This window comes from Hibiscus syriacus, unplaced genomic scaffold (assembly GCF_006381635.1).
Source record: "Hibiscus syriacus cultivar Baekdansim isolate YM2019G1 unplaced genomic scaffold, ASM638163v2 tig00000340_pilon, whole genome shotgun sequence".
Classification (NCBI taxonomy): Eukaryota; Viridiplantae; Streptophyta; class Magnoliopsida; order Malvales; family Malvaceae; genus Hibiscus; species Hibiscus syriacus.
Genome location: NW_024061783.1, coordinates 11,324,519 through 11,352,040, shown reverse-complemented (window position 1 = coordinate 11,352,040; position 27,522 = coordinate 11,324,519). Strand labels below are relative to the sequence as shown.

The window sequence follows — 27,522 nt, the reverse complement described above, 5'->3', positions numbered from 1 at the left end:
GGGTGTTTCGAGTCTTGTTTGATTTTCCCTAGTTGCCGCCGCTGCCACAGGATAGAAATTTCTCTTCCCCTCTCTTCCTAAGAAATCTTGAACAACATCAATAAATGGGAACTTTGAAGAGGAAGTCAGGCGATGTGGCATTCTCTGAGTCTCCTCCGCCGCTGCAGAAGAAGATACATCACGGTGGAGACGCCTTGGCGTTGACGGAGGAAGCCGCCGGATGTGTTCATGATGTTTCATATCCCGAAGGTTATGTTCCTTCTGCTTCCACCGCAAACCTTCCACCTGACTCTAAACCCGCCAAGGAGTTTCCTTTCGCGCTTGACCCCTTTCAGTCTGAAGCTATCGCTTGCCTCAATAATGGCGAATCTGTCCTGGTAACTCTCTTTTCTCCTCCTTCCTCCTCCTGCTCCCACAGAAATTAGAGTAATTGAAATGCTAGTTTCAATACAGGTATCGGCACATACATCAGCAGGAAAAACTGTGGTAGCTTTATATGCAATTGCCATGTCTTTGAAGAATAACCAACGTGTTATATATACTTCACCTATTAAGGCTCTCAGCAACCAGAAGTATAGGGAGTTTAAAGAGGAGTTTTCTGATGTTGGTTTGATGACTGGAGATGTTACCATCGACCCTAATGCTTCGTGCTTGGTTGGTATTTTAACTGCTATCTTTCTCACAATTTTTTTCCTTTAGTTTTTGATTCTTTTTTATGTTCCCAACTGTTTGATTTTCAGGTGATGACCACGGAAATCTGGCGTAGTATGCAGTATAAAGGGTCCGAGATTGTTCGTGAGGTGGCATGGGTTGTTTTTGATGAAGTGCATTACATGCGTGATCGTGAGAGGGGTGTTGTCTGGGAAGAGAGTATTGTTATGGCGCCAAAGAATTCTCGGTTTGTATTTCTTTCAGCAACTGTGCCTAATGCGAAGGAATTTGCTGACTGGGTAGCAAAGGTGGTTAATGTTTGCTTGAAGTTCTTCACCAACTTTTATCTTGAAATTTGATTATAACTAATTAATGCTTTTCCAAGTTGTCAAGCAGATTCCTTTTGGCTTCAACTATTGAGAATGATTATGTTATTCAAACACTAAGATGTTCTGAATCTTATCCTGTTATTTGTTGCAAGACCCTTAATACTTTGGAGAGTATCGAAAATTACACTGATTTAGTGACCAACCTTTTGTATTCTTTTCATGTTGTTTACTAAAATATTAAGTAGATGCTTTCAAGTTTGAGGATTTTTTAAGACTAACTTGTTTTTCATCATAATATTTAATTAATGGAATCATAATGAGTTAGGTAGAAAAACTCCCCTGCAAGATAAAAATATAAAGAAAATTTAATTTGGAAGTTGCCTTTCTTCTAATCACGTATTGTATATATCTTGTGTACAGCTACTTTCTTATCCATTTACTGCTGTTCAACTATGTTTATGGAATTTCTTGTCTTTAACGGATTGGGCTCCCTCCATTGCTTTATGATATTTACATCACCGTTCATCTTTGTATGATCCACTAATGTGTTGTGAAAACCATTCTTGTGAATGGTAATGGAAGGTATATTACAAAATATGAACAGAAAGTATTTTAGTAAATGATTTTTAAGAAGAGATCAGGGGCATATTAACAATTTTGTTTTCATTTCCTTTGAAAATGTTCCTATTTGAAATACTAGTCCTGGTCCTAGTGCTCCTTGCTGTTGATTCTTGTGAATGGATTTTGTACCTAGAAAGTGATTAGGAATCTTGAGGACATTATGCACATTATTTTGAGTAGGATGTTTTTGGGATCAAGAAGCACATTAGATTACATAGCTATTACATAGCTAGATGCTTCTATACATTAACTTCATAGCTTGTTTAATTGTTGAAATATTTATGCATATTTTGGTTCTACTGTTGCAGGTTCACAAGCAACCATGTCACATTGTTTACACTGATTATCGGCCAACCCCACTTCAGCATTATATTTTCCCTGCTGGAGGTGATGGTCTATTTTTGGTGGTAGATGAGAAAGGGAAATTTCGTGAGGATAGTTTTCAGAAAGCTTTAAATGCGCTAGTTCCTACAAGTGAAAGTGACAAGAAAAGAAATAATGGCAAGTCACAGAAGGGTTTAGTGATGGGAAAAGTCAGTGAACAAAGTGACATCTTCAAGTTGGTGAAAATGATCATTCAGCGTCAATACGACCCTGTGATAATTTTCAGCTTTAGCAAAAGGGAATGCGAATTTCTAGCAATGCAGGTGACTTTTTAAAAAAAAAAAAATATTTTTGTGCGAGGAGAGGAAGGGCGATAGTTTGGAAGCTTTTATTTAAATGTGTAAATTGTTGGTAAGGGATAGTCAGACGTGGATGGTTCGCATGTCTTGTTTCCTTTTTCTCAGCATTATGTTATACATAAAGTTGACAAGTTAGTATTATATGTGTGTGTTATCGTAATCAAGTTTGGCCTATTGATTGTTGCTTATAAAATATACTGTTTTTGGAGGTGCATTTTTCCTCTTTTTCTTATCCAGATGTCCTGAATTTCCATTTTTTAATTTTTTTCCTGATATTCCCTTTTAGGCACATGCACCAGTTTTTCTGTTGCGAGGTTAATTTGTCTTTTCATTATCTTAGTTGTCTTGTTCTTTCTTTATGTTTTTAAATTAGATGGCAAAGATGGATTTAAATGATGATGATGAGAAAGGAAATGTAGAAACAATCTTCTGGAGTGCCATGGATATGCTTTCTGAAGATGATAAGAAGCTACCTCAGGAAAGTTGTTAGTCCTCTTCTAAACCCATGAGACATGTTTGAATGGGAAATTTATAAATGTTTGCAAATGTAAGATTGGAAATAAAGACACTGTAATTTTATGATTATTCCCTGGTTACCTCCCAAACTTAGAGTTTTGTCAAAATAATAATCTTTTATCCTTTATTAGTTACTACTGACCATCATCCTTTGAGTTACAAGCTTTATGCAAATGTTGTGTTTAGTTAGCAAGAGTTTCTGTTTTTTTATTATTTATTTATTTATTTCATTTTATTTGTTCTTTTGGTTTAATATCTAGTCAGATATAAAAATTTTGTAATCAGAAATTTGTTGCAAAAATCTGATATTCAAGGCTTATTTACTAGTAAAGTTCACATTTTGATGGATACCCATGTAAACTTGTTTAATATGTATTCAAGGCTTATTTACTAGTAAAGTTTGCATTTTATTCATATATGTAGGTATTTTTCAACCGCTCTTGAATACTGTCTGGGGCACATAGTCACATACATTCCAATGTGCTGTAAACAATTTGAAAATTTGGTTTTTGTTTGATTTATTTATTTTTTGTTGTTACACATGTTTTACGTATTTTTCTCGAAAAGAAAGAAGAAATTTAGAAAAGGACAGAAAATAAAATGGAACTTTCAGCTACTTGTATGCAGTGGATGTGTTCACATGGAAAATTATAACTCGGAATTAGATGCTATCTGTTATGACTAGTTCTTTTGTTTTGCTCAGATATTTGTTATGTATGGTTTTACAGGTGTCAAACATATTACCGCTTTTGAAACGTGGAATTGGTGTGCATCACTCTGGTTTGCTTCCCATTCTAAAGGAAGTGATTGAGATATTATTTCAGGAAGGACTGATTAAGGTTGGGAATATAAACTCAAGTTATATCTTTAAGTTAGATATGTTTTAAAGGTTTTATGATGGACCATAACATTATCGTGCTGATTGGTTAGTTACTGAATTGACCTACAGTTGGTTAAATGGATAACTAGCGTTCTGATGGCTAGTTTGCATGCAGTATTCTTTTGCTCATTTTTAGGTTGATTTGTTTTATTGAATCTGCATTATGTTGAGCTTCTCAGAAAATTGTATTACTTGTTTTACTGTATAAAAATTCTTTTTCTTTATTTGCACTATTCATATGACTTCCTATTAACAGAAGAACAAAAACTGAAAAAAATTTCTTCAGTGTTTGTTTGCCACAGAGACCTTCAGTATTGGGTTAAACATGCCTGCTAAAACCGTCGTGTTTACAAATGTTCGTAAATTTGATGGGGACAAGTTTAGATGGATATCCAGCGGAGAATACATACAGATGAGTGGCCGCGCTGGTCGTCGAGGTATTGATGCACGTGGGATATGCATTCTTATGGTGGATGAAAGGATGGAACCATCTACGGCTAAAATGATGCTCAAGGGAAATGCTGATAGTTTGAACAGGTATATTTAATCTACCAGATATGGCCTGTTTATGTTACACTAATCCTTATTTTCCATCTTTTGGTGGTACTTTGTATTCATGCATTTCAAATAACTTTTCATGCTGCTGAACATTTGTGCACATGAAACTCGTTATCTGTCTATGATATTTTTTTTATAAGAATTGAAGGCCTCATTAAAAACCCCCTTCATGATTAATGGAACTTGAAATGATTTCCTTAATCAGAGGAAGGAGGAAAAGAGTGCCTTATACTTTTTTTTTTGATAGAATCTTAGGCCTCGTTAAAAACCCTCGACTTGCCCTCCATATTGCAATAGTAACATGAAGGACAAAGGAAGAGGGAAAAGAGTGCATACTTTTATTAATCAGGAGAATAATACACTGTCATCCCTTACATCATACTTTAAAAGCCTTAACCCAATTACATAAGACTTAACCACCTCTTACTGCTGAAACCATAACACTGAATATATAAGACTGAAAACAAAATCCCTACAGAAATGCCAGGGAGACTAGCACCCTAACACACCAAAAACAAAGCCTAACGATCGTCCAATACCATCCTTAGCTAGTCTGTTCGCTTCCCAGTTAGCAGCTCTCAAGATTTGCCTTAACATAATATCCTTCCCTTGCATTATAGAAACGATCTCTTTCACCAAGGATAGAAACATAGGGGAGCTTAGTTCCGGATTCTTGATTCACTTCAAAGCATTACTTGGATCCAATTCTAAAATAATCCTCTTATTAAGGCCAACACCTGAATCAGACAACACGTACAACCCTCTTTATCGCCAATAATTCTGTCAAAATCGAAGGACCCCCCAACCTTATCAGAGAACCAGTTAATCAACACACCTCTGCTGTCCCTTATGAGTCCACCTATACCACCTTTATTCCAACCACTCACCATCGCCCCATCAACATTAATCTTTATGAACCCGTCTGGTGGAGGAACCCAACATGAAGGTTGGGATCCACTTTTTTTCTATCTCCCAACCGAATCAGCAAGAGTTAAGTCACCCACTAGAGAGTCGAAAGGAATCTGCACAACATCAAAACTAGCAGTAAACCAAGAGACTATTCGAAATCGAGCAATCAAGAACATCCTCACCACATCCAACTTTCCTTTCATGAAGATAACTTCATTCCTACATTTCCATATAGTCCACAACACCGCCCTTAGGATAAATTTCCAAATACTGGAATTCTATAATATCTCATCCCACATAATAATAAAGTCTAAGATGTTATTAGGAATCACCAAAGAAACATTCCACAAATTCGCAAATCTAGCCCACAAACCCCAAACTACCTCACAGTGCAGAAACAGATGAGAAACAAATTCCACAAACCTGCCACACAACGAACATAAAGAGTCTTCAATCCCAGCCACTCCTCGCTTCAACAATTCCTCTTTAACCGCCACTCTCTGATGAGCAACTTGCCATATGAAAGTTTCAACACGTGGAGGAGCTATCCCGACCCAAATATGTTTGAGCCATTTATCCTGAAACCCCTGATTACCAGCCGTATCAAAAAATTGTTGATACAAGACTTAGTTGAAAAACAACCCTCTCCATTCCCTAACCACATCCAGTAATCGTCCTCATCAAGAGATAGTGAGATGTTGTTCAACATATAAATCAGCAGCAACCATTGTTCAATCTCCCATTCCGCTAGATTTCTTCTCATTTGAATATCCCACACCCATCCTACCGCATTGTACACCCTAAACTCCACCACTTTACCCACTTTATTATTCGAAAGTGCATACAATCTAGGGAACAAGTCTTTAAGAGGGATTTCTCCCAACCAAACATCATGCCAAAACTCCACCGAATGACCGTTTCCAGCTTTCAAACGCATATTTCTCCTAAAGCAATCTCCAAACTCATCACTAGAAAAGAAGTTATTAATCACTCATCTCCAAATCCAAGAGGCTCGAGCTGTCAAAGTATTCCCCAACATTTTGGAATTCAGATCCAAATTGTTCACACAGCAAACCACCCTCTTCCACCAAGAATCCTTTTCAGAGGCAAACTTCCAAACCCACTTTCTCATCAGTGCTCTGTTCAGAATAGCTAAATTCGAGATCCCAAGACCCCCCAACCTTCTCGGCTTACTGACCAAATTCCAGTTCACCCAATGTATGTTTCTTCTATCTGTCGAACCCCCCCATAAAAAAACAGCCATGATCGAATTTAGTTTCTGCAGCACAATTTTTGGAATTCTAAAAATAGAAAGGAAATAAGTGGGAAGGGAGCACAACACTGCTTTAACCAACACCACCCTACCTGCTAATGCTAGAGAATTTACCTTCCAACCAGTCAACTTATTATGAAATCTCTGTATAATTGGCTCCCACATTGCAATAGAGTTTCTCTTAGACCCCAAAGGCAATCCTAGATACTCTGTTAGAAAACTACCCACTGAGCAGCCAATTTCATTAGACCAACCAGCTAACACCTCAACATTTATTCCAAAAATTCTGCTCTTAACTAAACTAATCTTCAACCCCACCAAATAACTCATAAATCAATAACACCCTTCTAATATTCTTCAAATCCCGGATTGATGCTTTGGAAAAAATAATAAGGTCATCCACAAACTGAAAATGCGATAGCTTGAAAGAACTTTCTTGAACTCCTAACTCAAAGCCCGAAAACAATTCGAAATTCACAGCTTTAGTTAACAACAAATGAAGCAATTCACCACCAAAATTGAATAACAAGGGGGATAGCGAGCAACCTTGTCTAAGTCCTCTTTTAGTGTGAATTCTGTCCGTAGGAGTTCCATTTAGTAAAACTGAAATAGAAGCAGTTGACATACACTGATACATCGAAGAGCACCATTTTTCACCAAACCCCATTTTACTCATAATTTTTAACAAAACCAACCAATCTACCGAATCATAGGCTCTCTTGAAATCCACCTTAAAGACTACCCCTCCAATCCTCTCTTCCTCCAATAATCAATTCCTTCATTTGCTATAAACGAACAGTCCAAAATATTCCTCCCTTTAATAAACGCAAACTGAGATGGACTGATTATCACATTAATGCACAAACTGAATCTTCTAGCTAGGACCTTTGACAAAATTTTATATAAACCTCCCACAAGGCTAATAGGCCTAAAGTCCTCCATCCCCTCCGGATTATCCTTCTTAGGTATAAGGGAAATAAATGAATGATTCACCTCTAAGTCCCATTCCTTCCCTGCATAAAAGTCCTTAAAAAACAACATAATATCCTCTTTCAAAGAAGACCAGAATTTCTTAAAAAAACCTAAATTCAGACCATCCGGCCCAAGAGCTTTGTTGTTGTCCGCGTTGGCAATTGCTTCCCAAATTTCCTCCTGAAAATGGCTTCTCAAGTGCTAAACCCTGTCCTACCGATAATTTTAGAAAATCCAGATCTAATTTACTCAGCCTCCAAAGAATTATTCTGACTAAACAGACCATTAAAAAACTCCACCACTGAAGCTCTAATTAATGTAGGATCTTCTACTACTTCATTACCCACTTTGAGGGACTTAATACAATTTTTTCTTCCTCTAACTGCAGCAATATGATGAAAAATCTGGTGTTCTTATCACCATCCATTCTCCATTTCAGTCTTGATTTTTGCAACCAAATCGATTCTTCTTTCTTTTGTAGTTCCCATAGTTCTTTCTTTGCTTCAATTATTGATTTCATTGACACCAAAGGAAGTCCTTGTTGCAATTCCAATTCCAGTTCTTGGATTTCTTTCTCCAATAATCTGATTTTTCCGGGTAACTCTAAATAACCCTTTCCAGACCATTTCTTTACCTCACCCTTCACCCGCTTTAGCACCTTAGACATGGGCTTCCCTTTTTCCTCTTTACAAAGTTTAACTAGCTCCTCCATCATCTCACTAAACCCATCCTCCTCCAGTACATAGTTAAACAGTCTGAACAGTTTCTGCCCCCAATTCCATTATTTGTTCTCCAACAGAATAATATTGTGATCTGAAACAGACCTTGGCTGCAATGACTGACTTATCTTTGGAAAACAAGCTAGTAATCTCTGATCCACCAAAAACCGATCCAACCTCTCAAACGTGGGAGCTTCCCTATTATTACACCATGTAAATCGACCGCCAGACAAAGGCAAATCAAACAAATTGGCCTTACTCACAGTCTCTAAACATATTCATTATTACCGAATTCACAACCCCTCCTTTCTCTTCCTGTGACAACACTGCATTAAAATCTCCACCTAAGCATAATGGACAGTCAACATTATCCAAAAATGCTAATAACTCCCTGAAAAACATCTCTTTATCTGCATCCACACTAGGGCCATACACATTAATAAAACAACTTCCTGGTACTCCTTCCAAAGTCCCTTTTATTACTACAAATCTACTATTAATGACTACATCCTTCACCATAAACTCCTTCTGATTCCACAAGGTTATAAGTCCACCAGCAGAGCCTACTGAAGGAGATATTGCCGAACCAGTAAGTATTTTACCCCCCATTTTCCTCACCAACATATGACTGACAACCTCCAATTTTGACTCTTGAAAAAATACAATTGCAGGTTTCTTCTCAACAACAAATCTCCAAATTGCTCGAGCTTTCACCCTTCTACCCAACCCTCTAACATTCCAAGACAACAACAACCACTCAACCATCATTAACATACAATAACCTTACTTCCCAGTAACAACTACCTTCCCTCTTTCGAGTTCCTTTCATTAACCATAGGAACCATTTTGTCCAATAAAACCTTTCTCTCCTCCCTTGAACTTCACACCCAGCAGCTTGGAAACATTCCAACATTCCAAAGCCTCTGCCACCCCCTCTGTCTCATTCACTGCAAAGGATTCAGATTCCTTACCATTGCAACTCTTAACTTCCCACCTCCTGGAATATACATTCTTATAAAAACCTCTATCGATTTTACTTACTGACACACATTTCCCAGAATGACGACGCATCACCTGAGAAACAGACCCGTTCTGCAACTTTAAACCAGCTTCTTTAGCATTAGTTACTTCTACAGAATTAATAGCAACACAATTTGATCTTAAATTCCCTTGAACAGGCCCATTTGTTAGACTCCTATCCATGCTGGTACTAAGCCCATTTTCATGGACAACCGTGTCCTGGCCCAATATGATATCTCCAATGCTCCTCTCCTTTTCTCTCCCTTCATTAAAATCTTCTGACACTCCCTGTTGACTCATAAGATTTAAAACAACAGAATAAAACCCTTACAAAGAACCCGAAGACCCAAAATATAATACCCCTAAAAACGACACTGTAATTAGCCTATACCAGCCTTAGCTAGCGTATCTGCCTCCTTATTGGCTGTCCTAGCAACCCATCTAATTACACCCTCCAATTCTTTTAGCCTATCAACTATATCCTTGACTATTAAGACATACAAATCAGAACAAATAACACCATTCTTAACCCAATCCACTGCCATTTTACAATCAGTTTCAAAAATCAACCGACCTTTAATACTTCCTTTCAATGAATTAAAAAAAGATAATCCCTTCTGAATAGCCTTTAGCTCCATCATAGTAGGTGGACCCGGACCTGAAGCCTCCTTGAAAAAACCTAAAAACAGTCCTGCATCATCTCTTAGAATACCAACAATTCCACTTCTCTTCCAATCCCCATTAGTAGATGCATCCACATTCAATTTGATAAAACCCTTAGGAGGAGGGGACCAAGGGATCGAAGTGAAAATAGAATTGTTATGGGGGAAACAAGAATCCCCTATGGAGGGGTCACAAATAAGGAAGTCCTTAGAAATAGAAGAATCTTTATACTTAGCTAAGAACCAGGAAGCAAGCCTAAATCTTGCTAATAAAATTAAGTCAATTTACTCTAACATCTTGCCTTAGAAAACAATAGCATTCCTGACTTTCCAAACAGTCCAAATAACAACACCAGGAATAAAATTCCAAATAACAGAATTAAAGTTCAAATCTTCCCTTGTTAGGAGAAATCTTTGCGCATTGACATGAAAAACTGAACTTAGACCCCAAAATTGCATGAATTTGTTCCAAATTGACCACACAATAGAACAAGAGAAAAATAAATGAGAAGAAGATTCATCCACCGATTTACAAAGAGGGCAAGAAACATCTTCAATACCCATAACCCCTCTTTTAACCAATTCTGTCTTCACTGCAGCTTTTGAAGTTCCACATGCCACATAAAAAGCTCTACTCTTGGAGGCACCAAACCTTTCCACAAAATGTTTTTCCAGAAATGAACTTCCTGGGAACCCAATGAACACACCTTCACAAATGAGCTAACAAAGTAGACACCGGCCCCATTTCCTTTCCAGATCAGTCCATCATAAGCCTCTTTAGACAGGCAGTAATTAGAAATAATTGACATCAAATTTGCCCAATGTTCAAATTCTCAATCTGCCAAATTCCTTCTCATCTGAAGATTCGAAATCCATCCCATTGAACTAAATTCACCAAACTCAATTAATTTGCCGCTCTTATTAGAAGAAATAGAAAACAATTTAGGGAAAGAATCCTTGAGCGAGTAGTCCATCGCCCAATTGTCTTGCCAAAATCGAATCATCTCTCCATTACCAACTTGAATTATGCACATACTACGAAACTTGGAGCCAAAAGAGTCTTCTTTAAAATGATTATTGACCATTGAACTCCAAATCCAAGAAGCTTGAGTTGGAACCTTGCTATTAAACATTAATGAGTAGTCAAGATTGTATTTAGAGCATATTAACATCCTCCAAACAGCATTCCTCTCATTAGCAAACCTCCAAGACCATTTCCCTAGAAGGGCTCTGTTCATATTGATAAGGTTTAGCACTCCCAAACCTCCCTCATTCTTAGGTTTGCACACAAAGGAGCATTTAACCCAATGAATCTTGTTTCTCTCCAATCCACCTCCCCATAAGAACTTAGACATAATGGAATTGAGTTTAGAATTAACCGAAGTGGGAATTTTAAAGAGCGACAAATAATAGGTTGGAAGCGAGCAAAGAACCAATTTGACCAAAACTAACCTCCCTGTCAAAGAAAGAGTGGCAGCTTTCCAACCAGCAAGTTATAAAAGTTTAGAAAAACTGGATCCCAAAGTGATGAAGAATTCCTTTTTGCACCAAGAGGAAGCCCTAGGTAATCAGAGGGGAAAAACCCAACAGCACAACCAATAGTTCCTTCCCACTCCTCAATCTCCTCTTGAGTCAAATTGACACCAAATAATTTGCTTTTCTTTAGGTTCAATTAGAGTCCAAACATGACTTCAAAAACTCTTAGAACCCTCTTGACATTAAAAATCTGCTTCTTCGAAGCACCACAGAAAATTATAAGGTCATATGCAAACTGCAAGTGAGAAAGATCAACAGAAGTCTCATTCCTACCAATTTGCAAACTAGAAAACAACCCCTCAGAGACCGCCTTTAAAAGCAGTAGGTTTAGAAGTTCCCCAACTTAATTGAAGAGTAATGGAGAAAGAGAACAACCTAACGGAGACCTTTTACCATTGGAAATTCCTCGGGACCCCATTGACCAAAACAAAAACCGAAGCTGTTGTAACACACTATCTAATCCAATTACTCCATTTGGTGCCGAAGCTCATTTTCTCCATAACTAGAAAAAGTATAGACCAATCCATTGTATCATAGGCCTTCCTGAAATCCACCTTAAACACTCATCCCTTGAGTCCTTTTTTCCTCCAAAAGTCTACCCCCTCATTAACTATAAGAGAACAATCCAATATTTGACGACCTGGGATGAAGGCAAACTGTGTAGGACTGATTATATCACTAATGCAGTTCCTTAATCTCCTCGAAAGACGCTTTGAAAGAATCTTGTACAACCCTCCTACTAGGCTAATAGGTCTATAATTGTCTAAACCACCAATGTTGGACACCTTTGGGGTTAAATTAATGAAAGTGGGATTTATCCCATGTTCCTAATCTTTCCCCAGATAAAAATTGTGGAAGAATTTCATAATATCTACCTTGAGGATAAACCAATTTTTTTTTAAAAAACCCATATTTAAACCATCTGGCCCGGGAGCTTTGTCGCTATCACACGATTTTATAGTCTCCCAAATTTCTTCCTCCGAAAAATCTTTTTCTAATAGAAGACTTTGTTCCTTTGAAATTCTGGAAAAATTGATTCAATTTGGAAGAGGTTGATTTGTTCCAAATATAATTAGGACACTAATCTGATTTCTTTCTCTAAAAAATTTCCTACAAATACTTCTTGGATTTGGAAATCGGTGGTTAATAATCATTTTAAAGAGGATGAGTTTGGTGCCAAGATTCGTAGCATGTTCAAAGTCAAAGTGGGTAATGGGGAGAGAATCAGGTTCTGGGTAGATATTTGGGCCCTTGATTATCCTTTGAAGACTGCTTTTCCGATAATATATGCTCTTTCATCAAATCAGTTTGGGAAAATTAAGGAATTTGGTGAGTTTAATTCATCGGGTTGGTCTTGGCTTGTCCAGTTGAGAAGGAATCTATGTGATTGGGAGTTAGAACAATTTTCTAATCTTCTTGCCATCATTCATAATTTCAGCCTATCCCACGAGTCAAGAGATGGTCTGCTTTGGAGAGGGAATGGCGAAGGCATTTTTACTGTTAACTCTTGTATGAAGACTTGTTTTGTTGAATCGGTAAAAGATAGTTTCTGGGAGAAATGTATTTGGAAGGGATTGATGCCTCCTAAAATTGAAACCTTTATGTGGCAAGTAGCCCATAACAAACTGGCGGTTAAGTTTGAGCTTCAAAAAAGAGGGGTTTCGGGGATTGTTGATGTTTCTTGTCCTTTGTGTAAAAGAGAGATTGAATCTATTCCTCATCTATTTTTCTCTTGCACGGCGGCATGGTCCCTATGGAATAAGTTTTTGAGGTTTTGGAATATTAGTTCGGTCTTTCATGGAAATGCACAAGGCTTTTTGCTTGCTTGGAATGACATGATGTTTTCTTCTTCTATTTGGTCCTTAATTCCGGGGGTGGTGCTTTGGACCATTTGGAAATTTAGGAATGCCGTGGTGTTTGAAGAAAGGTCCTTGGATCACATTGAGTTATTTTTCATGGCTAGGCTAAGGCTTGCTTATTGGTTCTTAGCTAAGTTCAATGAGGTTACTATTTCTAAAGATTCCTTGATAAGTGACCCTTCTATTGCAGATTTCTGGTCTTCTTCCAGAAATTCGGCTACTAATATTGTGTCCTGGATTCCTCCTCCATAGGGTTATCTAAAACTGAATGTTGATGCAGCAGTTTGCAATGATTGGCGAAAGAGTGGTGTGGGTGGTTTACTAAGAGATGAGGCTGGTAAGATTTTGGGTTCTTTTAAAGAATCTGCAGATCCTGGACCTCCAACTTTGCTGGAGCTTGTTGCCATCAAGAGGGGTGTACTCTTCTTTGAGCATGACCTTAAGAGGTTTAAGAATCGGTGGATTGTTGAATCTGATAGCAAGCTTGCTGTGGATTGGGTTAAGAATTTAGATAGTTGTCCTAGTGTTTTCTTTCATATTGTTAAAGAGATTGTTGCCATGATAAGAGTTTGGGAAGGAGCTATCAAATGGATTGACAGAACGACAAACATAGAAGCCGATAGTTTAGTTAAGGCTGATATTGGATAGTTATTGTTTGATGGGTTGGGATTTGTTTTATTGAGCGCAAGAGGTGTTCTTGTTGTGTTTCGGGTTTTTTGTAAGGGGCTTGTTAGTTTTAAACATTATGTATTTTTCTACTTATTAATGAATTATGAGGCACTCTTTTCCTCCTTCCGCTGATTAAGGAACACCAATCGGTGTTCCGTTAATCATGAAGGGGGTTTTTAACGAGGCCTTAACTTCCTATCAAAAAAAAAAATTCTGGAAAAATTCAGCTTCATACCTTCAACTTCCAAGGTAGACATAGTGTTATAAATTTCGAAAAATGGTCCCTGACAGTAGCTTTAATTATAGCCGGATCTTGAATAATCTCACCATTAACATTCAGAGCACTCATGAAATTCCTCTTCTTCTTAACTGAAGCGCATGTATGAAAAAAATCTTGTATTGCGATCCCCTTCTTCCACCCATTTCGATCTCGATTTTTGAAACCAAATCTGTTCCTCAATTTTATACAGCCTCCATAATTCTTTTCTCATAGAAGACAATTTTGCTCCTTGTTCTCTTCCACTTGAATCTTGCAACTATTGGAAATTTTCCTCTGCCTTGTGGATTTTTCTTTCTAATTCAACAATCTCTTCAGCTGGAACTTCAGTTGGAAATTGGTCTCTCTTCCCCGCCCATGTTTTTATTTCCAGTTTCGTTGTTTTCAGAATAGCCAGAATACCAATTATGTTATGTTTTCTCTTTCTGTCTTGAACAGTAGAATTAACAAGTTCCTCAAAGCCATCCTCATCCATCAAATAATTAAAGAGTTTGAAAGGTTTTCTTACCCTAACTAACTCTTCCATTATCAAGAAAGATAACATTATGATCTGACACAGACCTAGTAAGCGAAGTTTGAATAATATCAGGAAAAGCTCCCAAGAAATGATCATCCACTAAGAACTTGTCCAATCTAACAAAAGTGGGGATATCTTGATTGTTGCACCATGTGAACCTACCCCCATTCAAAGGTAAATCAATTAATCTTGTCTGCTGAATAAAATGATTGAACATCCCCATTGAATTTTTGTTTTGAGCTCTCCCAACCTTCTCTTCTTCTGATAAATACACATTAAAATCTCCTCCCACACAAAGACGAATACTCCGTCCATTAAGGAAATCAGCTAGCTCTTAAAAAAAACTGACTTTTTCATCCTCAACAGCTGGCCCATAGACATTAATGAAGCCACACCTAAGCTGGTTTGATCGAAATTTCCCGAAAATGGCGATAAATCTTCTGTTAATAACATGATCTTCCAATTCAAACGAACTCTCATCCCAACAGCTCAATAAACCTCCAGAGGAACCCAATGCTGGAGATTCTACAAACCCTTGGAGGGTATTCAAACCACTCCTTAAAAAATATTTTTGAAACTTCTCCAATTTAGTTTCTTGCAGCAGAAGAATTATAGGGCGATTCTTTAAAACCAAATTCTGAAAAACTCTCTGTTTTTCCTTTCTTCCTAATCCCCTAACGTTCCATGTAATAATGGCTAAATTATTTTTCATCATTTAATAATCAACAACCTGAACATCCCAAAAGAACAAGACCTCAGACCTGCCTCAAAACTTTCTCCAAGTTTATAATTTTTTCCAAAAAGGTTGACTTCCCTTCCTTAAAAGAAACCCCCAATAGCTTACTAATTTCCCAAGTAGCTAGTGCTTCCTCCAAGAGAACCGAAAAAGCTGTTGAAGAAACTGTTGTAGTGCTAACTTGATCTAATGCATCTCTCAGCAATAATCTTTTAGCTCTTTTGTTGTTAATCTTAGATTTGAAGTTATAATTGTCTCATTCTGAAAACCACCCTTCAAACATATTATCTATACTTCTGTTAGCTATATGTCTCTCCATAGTAGATTCCACACAACCTTCCACATTAAAATCTGCTACTACATTGACTGGATGAGCTGAACTAAGGTCCAAGTACTTCTCCTTGTGCCTATCTAGAGCTCTCTCTTTTTCCGGAATAACAATTTGATCATTCCCTAACCAATGTCTTTTCTCCCTGGATCTTTTATACACCCTTTTGAAACTGCAAATTCTTCTCCTCTCCATCGGTTCACTCTTTGTAGAAGATGAAGATTTATACCGGTAAGCCAATCTTCCCCTAGAAATCCATTCTTTAGAATCTGCATTAGATCCAACCAACATTAAATTTACTGTTTGATTCACATCTCCACTGCTATCAGTCGAACAGGTGTTAGAAATTCCTCCTTTGTCATCTTCCTCTTTGTTGTCAGGCTCAACTATAAATTGATTATGATTCATTTTCCCAAACCTATTTAGCTTAATTGCTGGCCCAGCAGGAATAGTCTTTAGAACTGTAGAACCAGGCTGCCCATTTTTTGCAGATTGGGCTTGAGATCCATCAGTCAAAAAATTTGAAATTTTACACCCCAACCCCGCATGCTCCCCCATTTTGTTTCTCCCAAGGTTCTGAAATTCTGACACCCCTCTATTAATGCCTTTCCCATCTATGTTAAGCATTGGAAAGTGATTTTCCCCACCAACTCCAACCAAACCCGTATAAGTACCCTGGTCAAACCACTTGTCAACTTTTTGTCTGCTATTTTCTGCTGAACGTTCAGAACTTTCCACACTGTCTGACAATCCCCTGTTATCTTCCTCTGTAGAAATCTCTCCATTTTGTCTACCATCGGAACCACCCATCGGCGAATTACTAGGAAAAAACGAGGAATTCTCTAGCATTGATCCCAACTTAATACTAACTTTGAAGGACCTTCCATAAGATCCAATCGTGATCACCTCTGGAACATCATAAGGGCTCACCACCCTGATCAGAACCTTCGCCGTCGAGAGGTCCTTCCTGTTCTTTGTAGCATCATGGATGTCTTCCACCGTTCCCCGTCTCCCTGCTAACCGTTCCAGAAATGTGTTATGCCAGCATAAAGTGGAATCTCGAAAAACTCTATCATACAAAAAGCCATTGGAATACCATCTTCATTCAACAGGGGTGCCAGCTTGTCAAACCAGAAAAAATAATTCATCCTTCTTCTTCAACCAAGCCTCCATCATCATTTCCGTTGACTGAAATGTTACCACACATGAATTCCAAACATAACCCCATCTGGCAATCTGGACATCATAACCTTCATTTACTAGAGCCTTCTGAACAAACTCTAACTCGAAAGAATGTTTTATGATCCCCGTTAATGACCTCTTAACCCAACTGGAACTCTCAGAGGGAATATGCATTTCCCAGATGTTTTTCATTTTTTTCCCCTGTGAATACCTCCATTTGACATCTCCCTACAATCCGAAACATTGCTCTTCAATCTGTTTGATATTAAAGCATCCTTATAGGATCTATCATCCCTTAAACTCCTATTAGTAACATCTTTCTCTGTTGACTTTGATGTCTCTTCTTTATTCAGCTTTGAAGTCATTAACAATGAACTGTTCTTCCCCACTAACCTTGAACGGGCTTCCTTGTATCTTGCAGCTCCCACTGTAATTCTCCTTCCATCAATCAAAGAACCATTTAAGTTGACTATTACCCTTTTCAGACTTGCCTCATTATCGAACTGCACAAAGGCGAATATGGAGAATTTGTATTTTGGATTTCTAGATTCTCTCGGAATGAACACTCTTTCTACCGGACCCTGGAAAGAAAAACAGTTCCCTTAACTCTTGTCATGACACTCTCCTGCTTAGGTTATCAACGAACGCTGTCCAAACTTCCTTGGAAGAAGACTTTCCTTTCAACTTTTCTCTCTCTACGTCTCTATCTCTCTCACTCATCTTTTTTTACTATCGACACTTTTTTGTCTCTCATCTGTCTATGATATCATTTTAGCAGATTATAATAAATTAGGATGCATAATCTAAGAATTATGATTTTTCTCCCCAATTAAAGAATTATGACTTTGTTAATTTCTTTTTCATTTCATTTCAGTGCCTTCCACTTAAGCTACAACATGCTATTGAATCAATTGCGTTGTGAAGATGCTGATCCTGAAAGTATGCTTCGTAATTCATTTTATCAGTTCCAAGCTGATCGAGCAATTCCTGACCTTGAGGTATGTTATTATTAGATTCCAGAGCTTCTATAATTTGATGTCAAACTCTTTGATCACGGTTCTCCGGTTTCTGAATATTCAAACCGTTCTTTAATAGCCGATCGTAAAATTATAATGTATCAGTTATTCTCGGAGAGAACATTAGTTATTAACTTTTAAGGCTTAAGCCCTTAAGTTGTGTTGAATTGCTAGGTAGTTCAATTTGCTATGGTTCTCTGGTGATAAAAGGCATTTAATTCTAAAGTTTTCTGTCATTGGAAATTTAGGGGTTAGAATTCTGAAGGGCAAAAAGTGAATGCAGTGAAATATTCTGCCTTTAAAGCTATAGGGAAGGAGCACCATCTTAGTGCTAGTGTAGTACTAAAAGTAATAATAATAAAAAGGTATTGACGGGACATAAGATGACAGGCTATACAATTCTATTAATTGAAGAATCATCATATTTAGTTGGGAAAAATAGAAGGAAAAGATAAACTATTTAGTTGAGAAAATATGCTTTAGTTACTATTTAGTTGAGAAAATATGCTTTAGTTTTTAACCAAGGTTTCTTAAATCTAGGCTCTGATTAATTGATGCTTCTTATATTTGCTTATTTATTCTATCAAAAAAATATTTGCTTATTTATTTATTTAATTTTCTTTTCTAAAATTTGCATATAAAGAAAATGGTGAAAGTAGAAGTATGAGTAGAGTACTCAAGGTAAACAACTGACTTTGATATCAGCAATACCTGTACCATACTAAAGTCTTTCCTTGTGTAGTAATTTGAGTATAAACTAAATTGTTCATTACTAAGTTTCTTCTTCTAAAACTCATTAAAAGTGCGCTATGAGTGATCATGTTAAAAGATTTAATTGTGTTAACCATGAAAATTTATCAATATATACAGTTTAGAGAATAAATAATTATGTTATAACACACAGCTAAAGAAGGAATTGGTTTATTAATAGGTTGTGTGTTTAGGTTGTTCTGTTTCTGAGTTGGTTGTATTAGTGTTGTTAGTTTGGTTTTTAAGTGTTATGTTGTAACACAAGTTTGTTAGGATCTGGCTTTGTATTATTCTTATATTAATAAATTCTTAGGCACTCTTTTCCTCCTTCCAATGTCCTTCACGTTATTGTTGTAACATGGAGGTTATGAAGGGGTTTTTTAATGAGGCCTACACTATTTTTATCAAAAAAAAAATTATGTTATAACAGTTCCTCTAATGCAAGCCTAACATGGATAGGATTTTGAGTTATTTATCTATTCTTAAGCTAATGTTGATGCAATAGGTTATAGTTGCAGAAGCATGTAAAGACTAGTGAAGAAGGTTTTGGTTCCATGATAATTTAAAATTCCTTCTCTACTTAAAACCAAACATGCCCGAGATCTATGAGATGCATAACATTTATTTTATAACTGTTGTCAATTAATCTGATGCAAGATGTTATATTTGCAGAAACAAGTGAAGGCTCTTGAAGAAGAGAGGGAGTCGATGATAATTGAAGAAGAAGATAGTTTGAAAAATTATTATAATCTGATTCAGCAATACAAAAGTTTGAAGAATGATATTCGTGATATTGTGTTTTCTCCAAAGTACTGTTTACCCTATATGAAATCTGGAAGGCCTATATGTATAAAGTGCATTGATGATGAAACATCTCCATCTTTCTCTATTGAGGATCATGTTACCTGGGGTGTTTTAATGGACTTTCATAGAGTAAAAAGTATTATTGAAGGTGAGAACTTGAAGTTGATCCTATTTTTTAAGGTCTATGTTGTAAATTTTACTTGTAATTGTCAAAAAATGCCTTAACATTTCAAGTTCAATTAGTCACAAAAGTGCGAAATTCTTGCTGCAGATGATGCCAATAAAAGACCAGAAGATGCAAGTTATGCCCTTGATATTCTTACAAGGTGCAATGTGAGCAAAGATGGGCTTGGGAAGAAAACAATTAAGATTGTCCCTTTGAAAGAGCCTGGGGAACCTCTTGTTGTTTCTGTGCCTCTCTCTCAGGTGAAATCCATGAACTTCTTGGTTTATATTTTTCAGCCATGTGGGCGAATATTGAACAAGTTAAAATTTGTGAAATTTATATTTTTGAATGAAGTATAAAAAAGTTGTAAAGATAAATTAAGCAACTTTGGCATATTATTGAAAGGAAATATCATGGTAGATGCAATGTGTGGGTCTCATGTTCAGTATATAAGCAAAAATTATTGCTTCTAGGCATATACCAATGTGATTCTTGTGTTTGCATAGCCATTTGCCATCCTCTCTTTCTCACTCCAAGTCCTCAACATATATTATTAATTATACACTCTGGTGTGGTTAAGGAAGACAAAAGTAAACAAAAAGCTCTAAAACTATGGAACATTTTTATAGATTAACATTATGAACCGCATTTTTTGACTTCTAGTGAGAGAAACTCTCGCTTCTCTCTAGATTCCAGGCGATTTCAAAATTTTCTTTCTTTGAAAACCTCATCCATGTTGGTGAGAGTTAAAATTCAAAAGTCTGTCTGATCACCGTCCGCCGACACCGTCCGTCACCACACTCCGACCCCTATTCGCCACTGTTTTTCTCAGTTAAGATCGTCAGCTCTTGGGGTTTCCAAATCTGGGCTTAGATTTGCTAAAGATCATTCAATCGGCGCAAATCTAAACACTGTTCACTACCGTCGCCGCGGCCTACGATTGTCCGTTTTCAATGACTTCTCCGAGATCAGCGTAGAATCGCGACCAAAACCAGCCTATCCTAGTGTCGAAATTCCTTGCTGTTTTCCATGAATCTGTCTTGAACAGCTTCGACGAAGCCTGATCCCGTCACTGTTCCACAGTGGTTTTTCGTCGATTAGAATGACCGGTGGCATCATCGTCCCAACTGGTTCATAGCGTCTAAAACCCAGCTGCTGGGTGGTTCCTACATGTCTGGTTTCTTAGACGTTGCCGTGGGTGTTCGAGATTCTCTGATTTTTTGCTCTCGGTCAGTCCCATTTCGTTCAAGGGGTGTTGTATAGTGTGTTGTTACTGCAGCACGTTGTTTGATTTTCTGCTTAATTTTGTGCAATTCTCACAACCTTGGTTGACTCACTCCAGCTCCAGTAATCCAGTTCTGAGCTTGGGTCCCTTCCCCATAAATCAGACGAGATCAGTTCGGATTAGAATGTTTCAATCTCCTACGGCAGCCGTTGGATCGTCTCGGATCCGAGGGTAGGTTGCTCCCGGGGTTATACAATGCCTTCTCACCTTTGGGATTAGCTAAAGGAGGGGCCAGACTTCGGTTAATGGCTCTGCCCGAGAGATTCAAATCAAAGAAGATGGCGACTAGGAGGCGACAACGGGTTTGCCAATCACAACCGGATAACAAAACCCGCGTCGATTTTAACCAAACGAATCATCATAGGCCTTCGGTCTCCTACGGTGTTGCGAAGGAAACTGTCAATGGTGTGTCTGATGGGAATCGGAAGAAGCCAGTGACCGGTGGTGGTAGCTGAGGACAGGTGAAGTCGAGATCGACTGAGGAAATGCTTTTGAGATCCCGATTAGAGGCTACGTCGGCGACTGAGGATACATTTTTTTGTAAGGAATATGACGGATGTTGACCAAGATGGAACCAAAGAGTTCACCAAAAAGGGATGTTCCGATGACAATTCTACTGAAGTAGCAAGAAGGAGAATCGGGTTTCATAATTGGTGGAAGGAAGGCCACCCAAAAATCCGTAATGGGTATAGAAGCGGTTGCTACACGTTATTTATCGAAAATTTACCAGATAAGATCCATTGGAAGAGGTTCGGATCTTTATTTTACACCCACAGTCGGGTTATTGATGCTGCCATTCCAAACAAAAGAAATTCGAAAGGGCTTCGCTTTGGTTTCATTCGTTTTGCAACAATCGAAGAAGCAAGGAAAGCGATCTAATAAATGAATGGATCTCATATCGACAGGAGCAAAATTAGTGTATCTTTGGCTAAATTCAAACCTCGACAGTCTTTTTGGAGAAAGACCTCTACATCTGTTCAACGTAAATCTGGGATGGAAGGTGTTTCGAGGAATAATCATTGTGAAGTTGAAGGTGTTATGGACGAAGATAAACTTCACGTGTTGAGTAAATGTCTAGTGGGGTGGTGCAAGGACTTTATCAAAATCGGTAAGCTCGCTAGTCAAATGCAAGCCAAGGGCCTCACTGGTTTTTCGTTAATGAGAGCTGTTGGAAATGCAGTATTAATGATTTTCGAAGATTTTGTTTCATTGAGAAGTGTGAAGAACGATAAATCAGAGACTCTCGCAAAGTGGTTCTCCAGAGTTGAAGCTTGGTCAGATAGTTTGGTAGTGGAGTGTCGTCGAGTGTGGTTAGTTTGCGAGGGTGTTCCTTTTCACACTTGGAATTGGGATACTTTCAAAAACATTGCAGATAAGTGGGGTTATTTATTAGCAATCGACGAAAGCTGTCAGTCACCATCATCTTTTGATCGAGCAAAAATTCAAGTCCTCACAAAGACTCATGTGAGAATTGAAGGTTGGTGACAACTCCTTCAAAATCATGGTGCTTGAGATTGAGCCTTCATTCAAACCAAACTCTTGGGTCCCTGACGAAGTCGATTCTCATTAGAGCTCGTCTCTTCAATGTGCTTTGATATAATTTAAATGGTTGCAGGTGTTGGTTTTCTTTTTTGTGTTATGTTCTTTTACGTGTTTTAATCCTATTGTTGGAGGTGTAACTTAGAAATAGGGTGATTGTCGATTGTGGTTTTTGGTTGAGGATGTGAGAGTTAAAGGTGTTTGTTGTAATGGTGTATATCACCATAGGAGGATATTCAGTGTTTTCTTATGTATTGGGTATTATTATTAATAAACTATGAGGTACTCTTTTCTTCCTTCCAATGTTCATTAACATACTTCTTAGTGTGGACGAATAAGAAGGGAGATTTAATAACCTCCAACTTCTATAAAAAAAAAAGCACTAAAACTAAAAAGCGAGTAAGATAGAATTGGAACCCTAGAAAAACATAGGGTTATCAAAGCCTCTAGTTTCTGTCTATTACTTGAGTGATGCTCCTGCTGCTGTAATGTTTTACAGCTTATTTGTGCCAGGCTTAATAAATTTTTTAACCCTAGCTCGAAAACCCTAAAGGTAACTAATAACCCTAGCTGCTTATCTTTATAACTAATAGTTATAAATAAGACAAATAATAAAATAATATTAAAAAAAAGCTCCTGCATCACAGAGTATGTAATGAGCGCCACAACCAATTGTCATGAGGTGAATAGTTGTATTTGTGTTATTTCATCTTAAATTACGTCTTTTGAGAAAACTTTCAATTAAATATAATTGAGAAAACTTTCAATTAAATATAATTGAGAAAACTTCAATGTTATAACTACCCTTGTTAAGAGATGTACTAATGACGAAGCTGATGGTTTAGCTAAATCGGGTATAGGATAGTGTGAGGAGAGGTGTCTTGGTTCGTTATTTGGGGGTTTTGTTTTGGGTGTTTGTATGGGGGCCTATGTACTGTATCTGTTCTGTTTTTGGGTGTAATCCTTATTTTTGGTAATAAAATTTAGGCACTCTTTTCCTCCTTCGTATGACTATTGAGTTTTTCGGAGCTTGATGGTTATGAAGGGGTTTTTTAATGAGGCCATATTCTTATCAAAAAGTAGATTCTGAAAGGATACTACAAACCTTTTCATTACATTTAAAGGTAATGTTAAAAATTAATTATTATTATTATTGAAACTAAGGGATAAGTTTGTTGACATGAAGCACCTTTGCATGTAAATAATGATTTTCTGTTGCATGCATAATCAAGTATCATTGTTATGAGTGTGTATACACGCACTTTCTGGTAACATTTAAATCAAATGAAAGTAATTTAAATTAGAACTATAATATAAAATACCTGCTTACTTCATTAACACTAGGAAAAGATCTATTTATTTAGGGAAGTATTTGTCTTTATATGAATCTTGTATTTTCCTTTTAATCTGTGTCGCATGTGACTATTTGTTGAATTTATTTTTGAATATATAGTGAAACATTTTACTAATAAATAAAGCTAAGAGAATGTATTATCGAACTTGGCATTAACATGTACATTTTTTCCATGTGTATATTATACTAAAGTAATATTTAATGTTAACAAAAATTCAGTGTAAATTAACTTCTTTTTTCTATTATAGATCCTTGAAGATAACAATTCATTATAAACTCTTAATTCTATCAAATAAATCTCTTTAATGGAGTAGTTTAATGAAATTCGACTTTTTACTCATGAAAATGTAATTAATAATCCATCTAATGAATCAATGAAAATGAAATTAAATTTCGTACACATTAATTGATAAAACCTTATGAATATTAGTAATGAAAATGTTTACAATGTCTCTTAAAAAATGCAGTGAACATTAGTAATTTTTGTTAGTTGTGAACATATTATAGTTAAGTATCCTACCTCTGGTAGAAGTATATTGTTTTCTGTTCCATTTCTTTTTTTGTTGTTGTGAGATCCCCTCCTCCCCTCTTTCTTTTGTGGAACAGCCTGCAAATTTGTTTTGTTTTATCATTGCAATATCTTATTACAATATTTGGAACCCTTTTTCTTTTTCTTCTTTTGAAAAATGAGACTATTCTTTTTGTAATGAAGCAAACTGAATCTTCTTTCGGGAAATGGTAGATTTTTTTCCCTGATTTCAGCTTTGTGCAAGCTTTTTAGCATCAAAAGTTAATAGAAATATACTTCAATGTTTCTTTGGTCTTGCTGAAACTAATGTCCATCCATGAGGGAATAATTTAATTTGTTATTTGTGCCTTGGACAGGTTACTATTTTAAGTAGTGCACGCTTGACCATACCGAAAGATCTTCTGCCTATAGAAGCACGAGAGAATGCCTTGAAGAAGCTTTCAGAATTTATATCTTTGTTTTTTTCTTTCTACTACTGTTACTTCTAGTATTATTCCTATTATTTCAGTTATTGAATGATTTTTCATTTTTTCAGATTCAAAGCAACTCGTATAAAAAGGCTGTCCGTAGGTTGGAGGCATTAGAGAGCCTGTTCGAAAAACATGAAATTGCAAAATCCCCGCTTATAGAGCAAAAGCTTAAACTGTTAAACAGGAAAGAAGAATTGACATCCAAGATCAGATCAATTAAGAAAACAATGCGTTCTTCCACAGTATTGGCTTTTAAAGATGAGCTTAAGGCCAGAAAACGGGTTCTAAGGAGGCTAGGGTAAGATGAACTTATCTATGATTGCTTTGCATTCATTGGCAAAATTTTCTCATGGTCTCTTAACTTTATGGTTCTGCTTTATATTTGATATGTTCTGCTCTGGAGCTTTTTTTTTATTCCATCAGTCTTAGAGACGAACATAAGATGACGGACAGTCTTTTCTACAATCAAAATAAAGATCCTCCTTCCTCATTTTCCATATGATTGGGATATTTCATTTACAACCTTATTTTTATAATACAATCACTCTTCTTCTTTTTTCCTCCCCCCTTCCAAAAGAATATCAATAAAATATCGCTTTGTTTTCTTGGCTGTAAATGCTTGATTATGCATGCTGTTTGTTATGTATTTTAATTCCGTCTTGCATTCAAATTTATTCATGGCTCAAGCAGTGTTGTTAAGGCATTGTGTCTTAGCACCAGAAAACAAATGCACCTCAGACCCTTGCCAGATTGAAGTACTCTTTACTCTTCCTTTTTAACTGTGCCTTCACTATTAAGAAAGGAGATATAATATCACACCTCTACTTCTCAATATTTAGTTTTCAGCAACAGACATGTGATCATAAGGGAATCATATAATATTGGCCAAAAAGAGAATATACTGTTGCATGTTTCTTAGGATATGTTAGAGCGCTCTTATGTTTTGTAGGATATACTGGAACACTCCTTAGAGTTTGTTAATATATCATATATCTTACATTCTACATTGATGCGCACACATGCAAAAAAGTACATATACATATTGTGCCTTTATTGGTCGTGTGTGTGTTACAGATGCCTTTGATGATGTTGATCTGCATTAATTATTTTTAGGGAAAGGATATTATCTTTTTATTATTTTATGAAGATATTAGAGCATTATTATTATGAGATTTTCTTTAGAAGTATCTTTATGGTATTAGGAGCCTTTATTTATTTAGAGTTATTGTTTTAATTGCCTTAGTTACTTCTTTTATTCAAACAAATAATATGTAAACTCTATTTAAATAGAGGCTGGTTGACTGCAATAAAATTAAATGAGATTAATTCTATTCTAAGAGGTTTAAGACTCTAACCAGTCTAAGGTAAAGGATTCTCTTTGGCGAGTTCCACACATTCACCATAGGGTGTTTGCAAGTAAGAAACAAAAACAAGGGGGGAAAACCCTGCTATGTTAGATGGTTTTCCTACAAATTGTCCGGTGACTTGGTGTGTATTGTGGGACCGTAACAGCGTTTGTGCCTTATGCCTTGGGCGATACACAGGTTCAGAGTTTGCCTTGTGCCCTTCACAATGTTGTAGCCTTTTAACTTAAAACTTCAACCATATCCTATTATTATTATTATAATTATTATTAATGGCTTATGCTTACCAAAACTTTAGCTTGTTGCATAGACACCTGTAATGGCTAAAATTTTCTCATATATCGTATTTTATTGCAGATATATTACAAGTGATGATGTTGTTGAATTGAAGGGCAAGGTTGCTTGTGAGATCAGTAGTGCTGATGAGTTGACTCTGACTGAGCTTATGTTCAGTGGGGTTCTGAAAGATATAAAGGCAGAAGAAATGGTCTCTCTTCTCTCTTGTTTTGTTTGGCAGGAGAAGCTCCAAGATGCTGCAAAGCCCAGGGAGGAACTAGAGCTGCTCTTTACACAACTACAGGATACAGCACGGAGGATGGCTAAAGTTCAGCTTGAATGCAAGGTATACTAGATACTTCATCCTACTGTTTCTTATGTTTGTTTCCATTTTGCAATCTTGGTTTTGGGTTTTGGATGCAAGTTTGATAAGATGTCTGAGACGGTTTGAAACCCATTTTTGGTTGAAAGGAAAATAGATGTCTGGTTCTGGGTTGTGTTTCAGATATTTGGTCATTATGTTGGTGGACCAGTAGGTTGGTTTGGATCCTCTTTGGACATGGGTTTCCTGAAAATAGGAACTGCATATGGTCAAAGGCATATCTGTCTCTCCGACCGGACATCGATCAAAAGAATTGCTGACACTTCGCATTTAGGAATGATCATATTTTGATGTTGCCATTTTGATAGGATTTGTACGTGATTATATTTATACCTAAGCATGTTGCTCTACTCTTGTCTTGCAAGAGAAGTAGTTAAGGGAAGTGTTTATTTACAGGTTCAAATTGATGTGGAAAGCTTTGTAAGTTCATTTCGGCCTGACATTATGGAAGCTGTATATGCTTGGGCCAAAGGATCCAAGTTCTATGAGATTATGGAAATTACACAGGTTTTCGAGGGCAGCTTAATAAGAGCCATCAGACGACTGGAAGAAGTTCTTCAGCAGCTTATTTTAGCAGCCAAGTCCATTGGAGAGAGAGATCTCGAATCAAAATTTGAAGAGGCTGTCTCTAAAATTAAACGAGACATAGTATTTGCAGCATCTCTGTACTTGTAGTTCAGTTGCATCTCT

General features: G+C 36.8%; 1 protein-coding gene across 1 annotated transcript; it reads left to right on the top strand.

Moving 5' to 3' along the window:
- On the top strand, window positions 1-27,522 carry LOC120204330 (DExH-box ATP-dependent RNA helicase DExH9-like). Its single transcript, XM_039204431.1, is given in 14 exon segments — window positions 1-377; window positions 454-654; window positions 741-959; window positions 1,910-2,248; window positions 2,658-2,762; window positions 3,529-3,639; window positions 3,967-4,217; window positions 17,772-17,895; window positions 19,336-19,615; window positions 19,739-19,893; window positions 24,697-24,840; window positions 24,843-25,108; window positions 26,532-26,796; window positions 27,229-27,522. Coding segments are annotated over 14 exon segments (3,012 nt in total). The 5' UTR covers window positions 1-104; the 3' UTR covers window positions 27,508-27,522.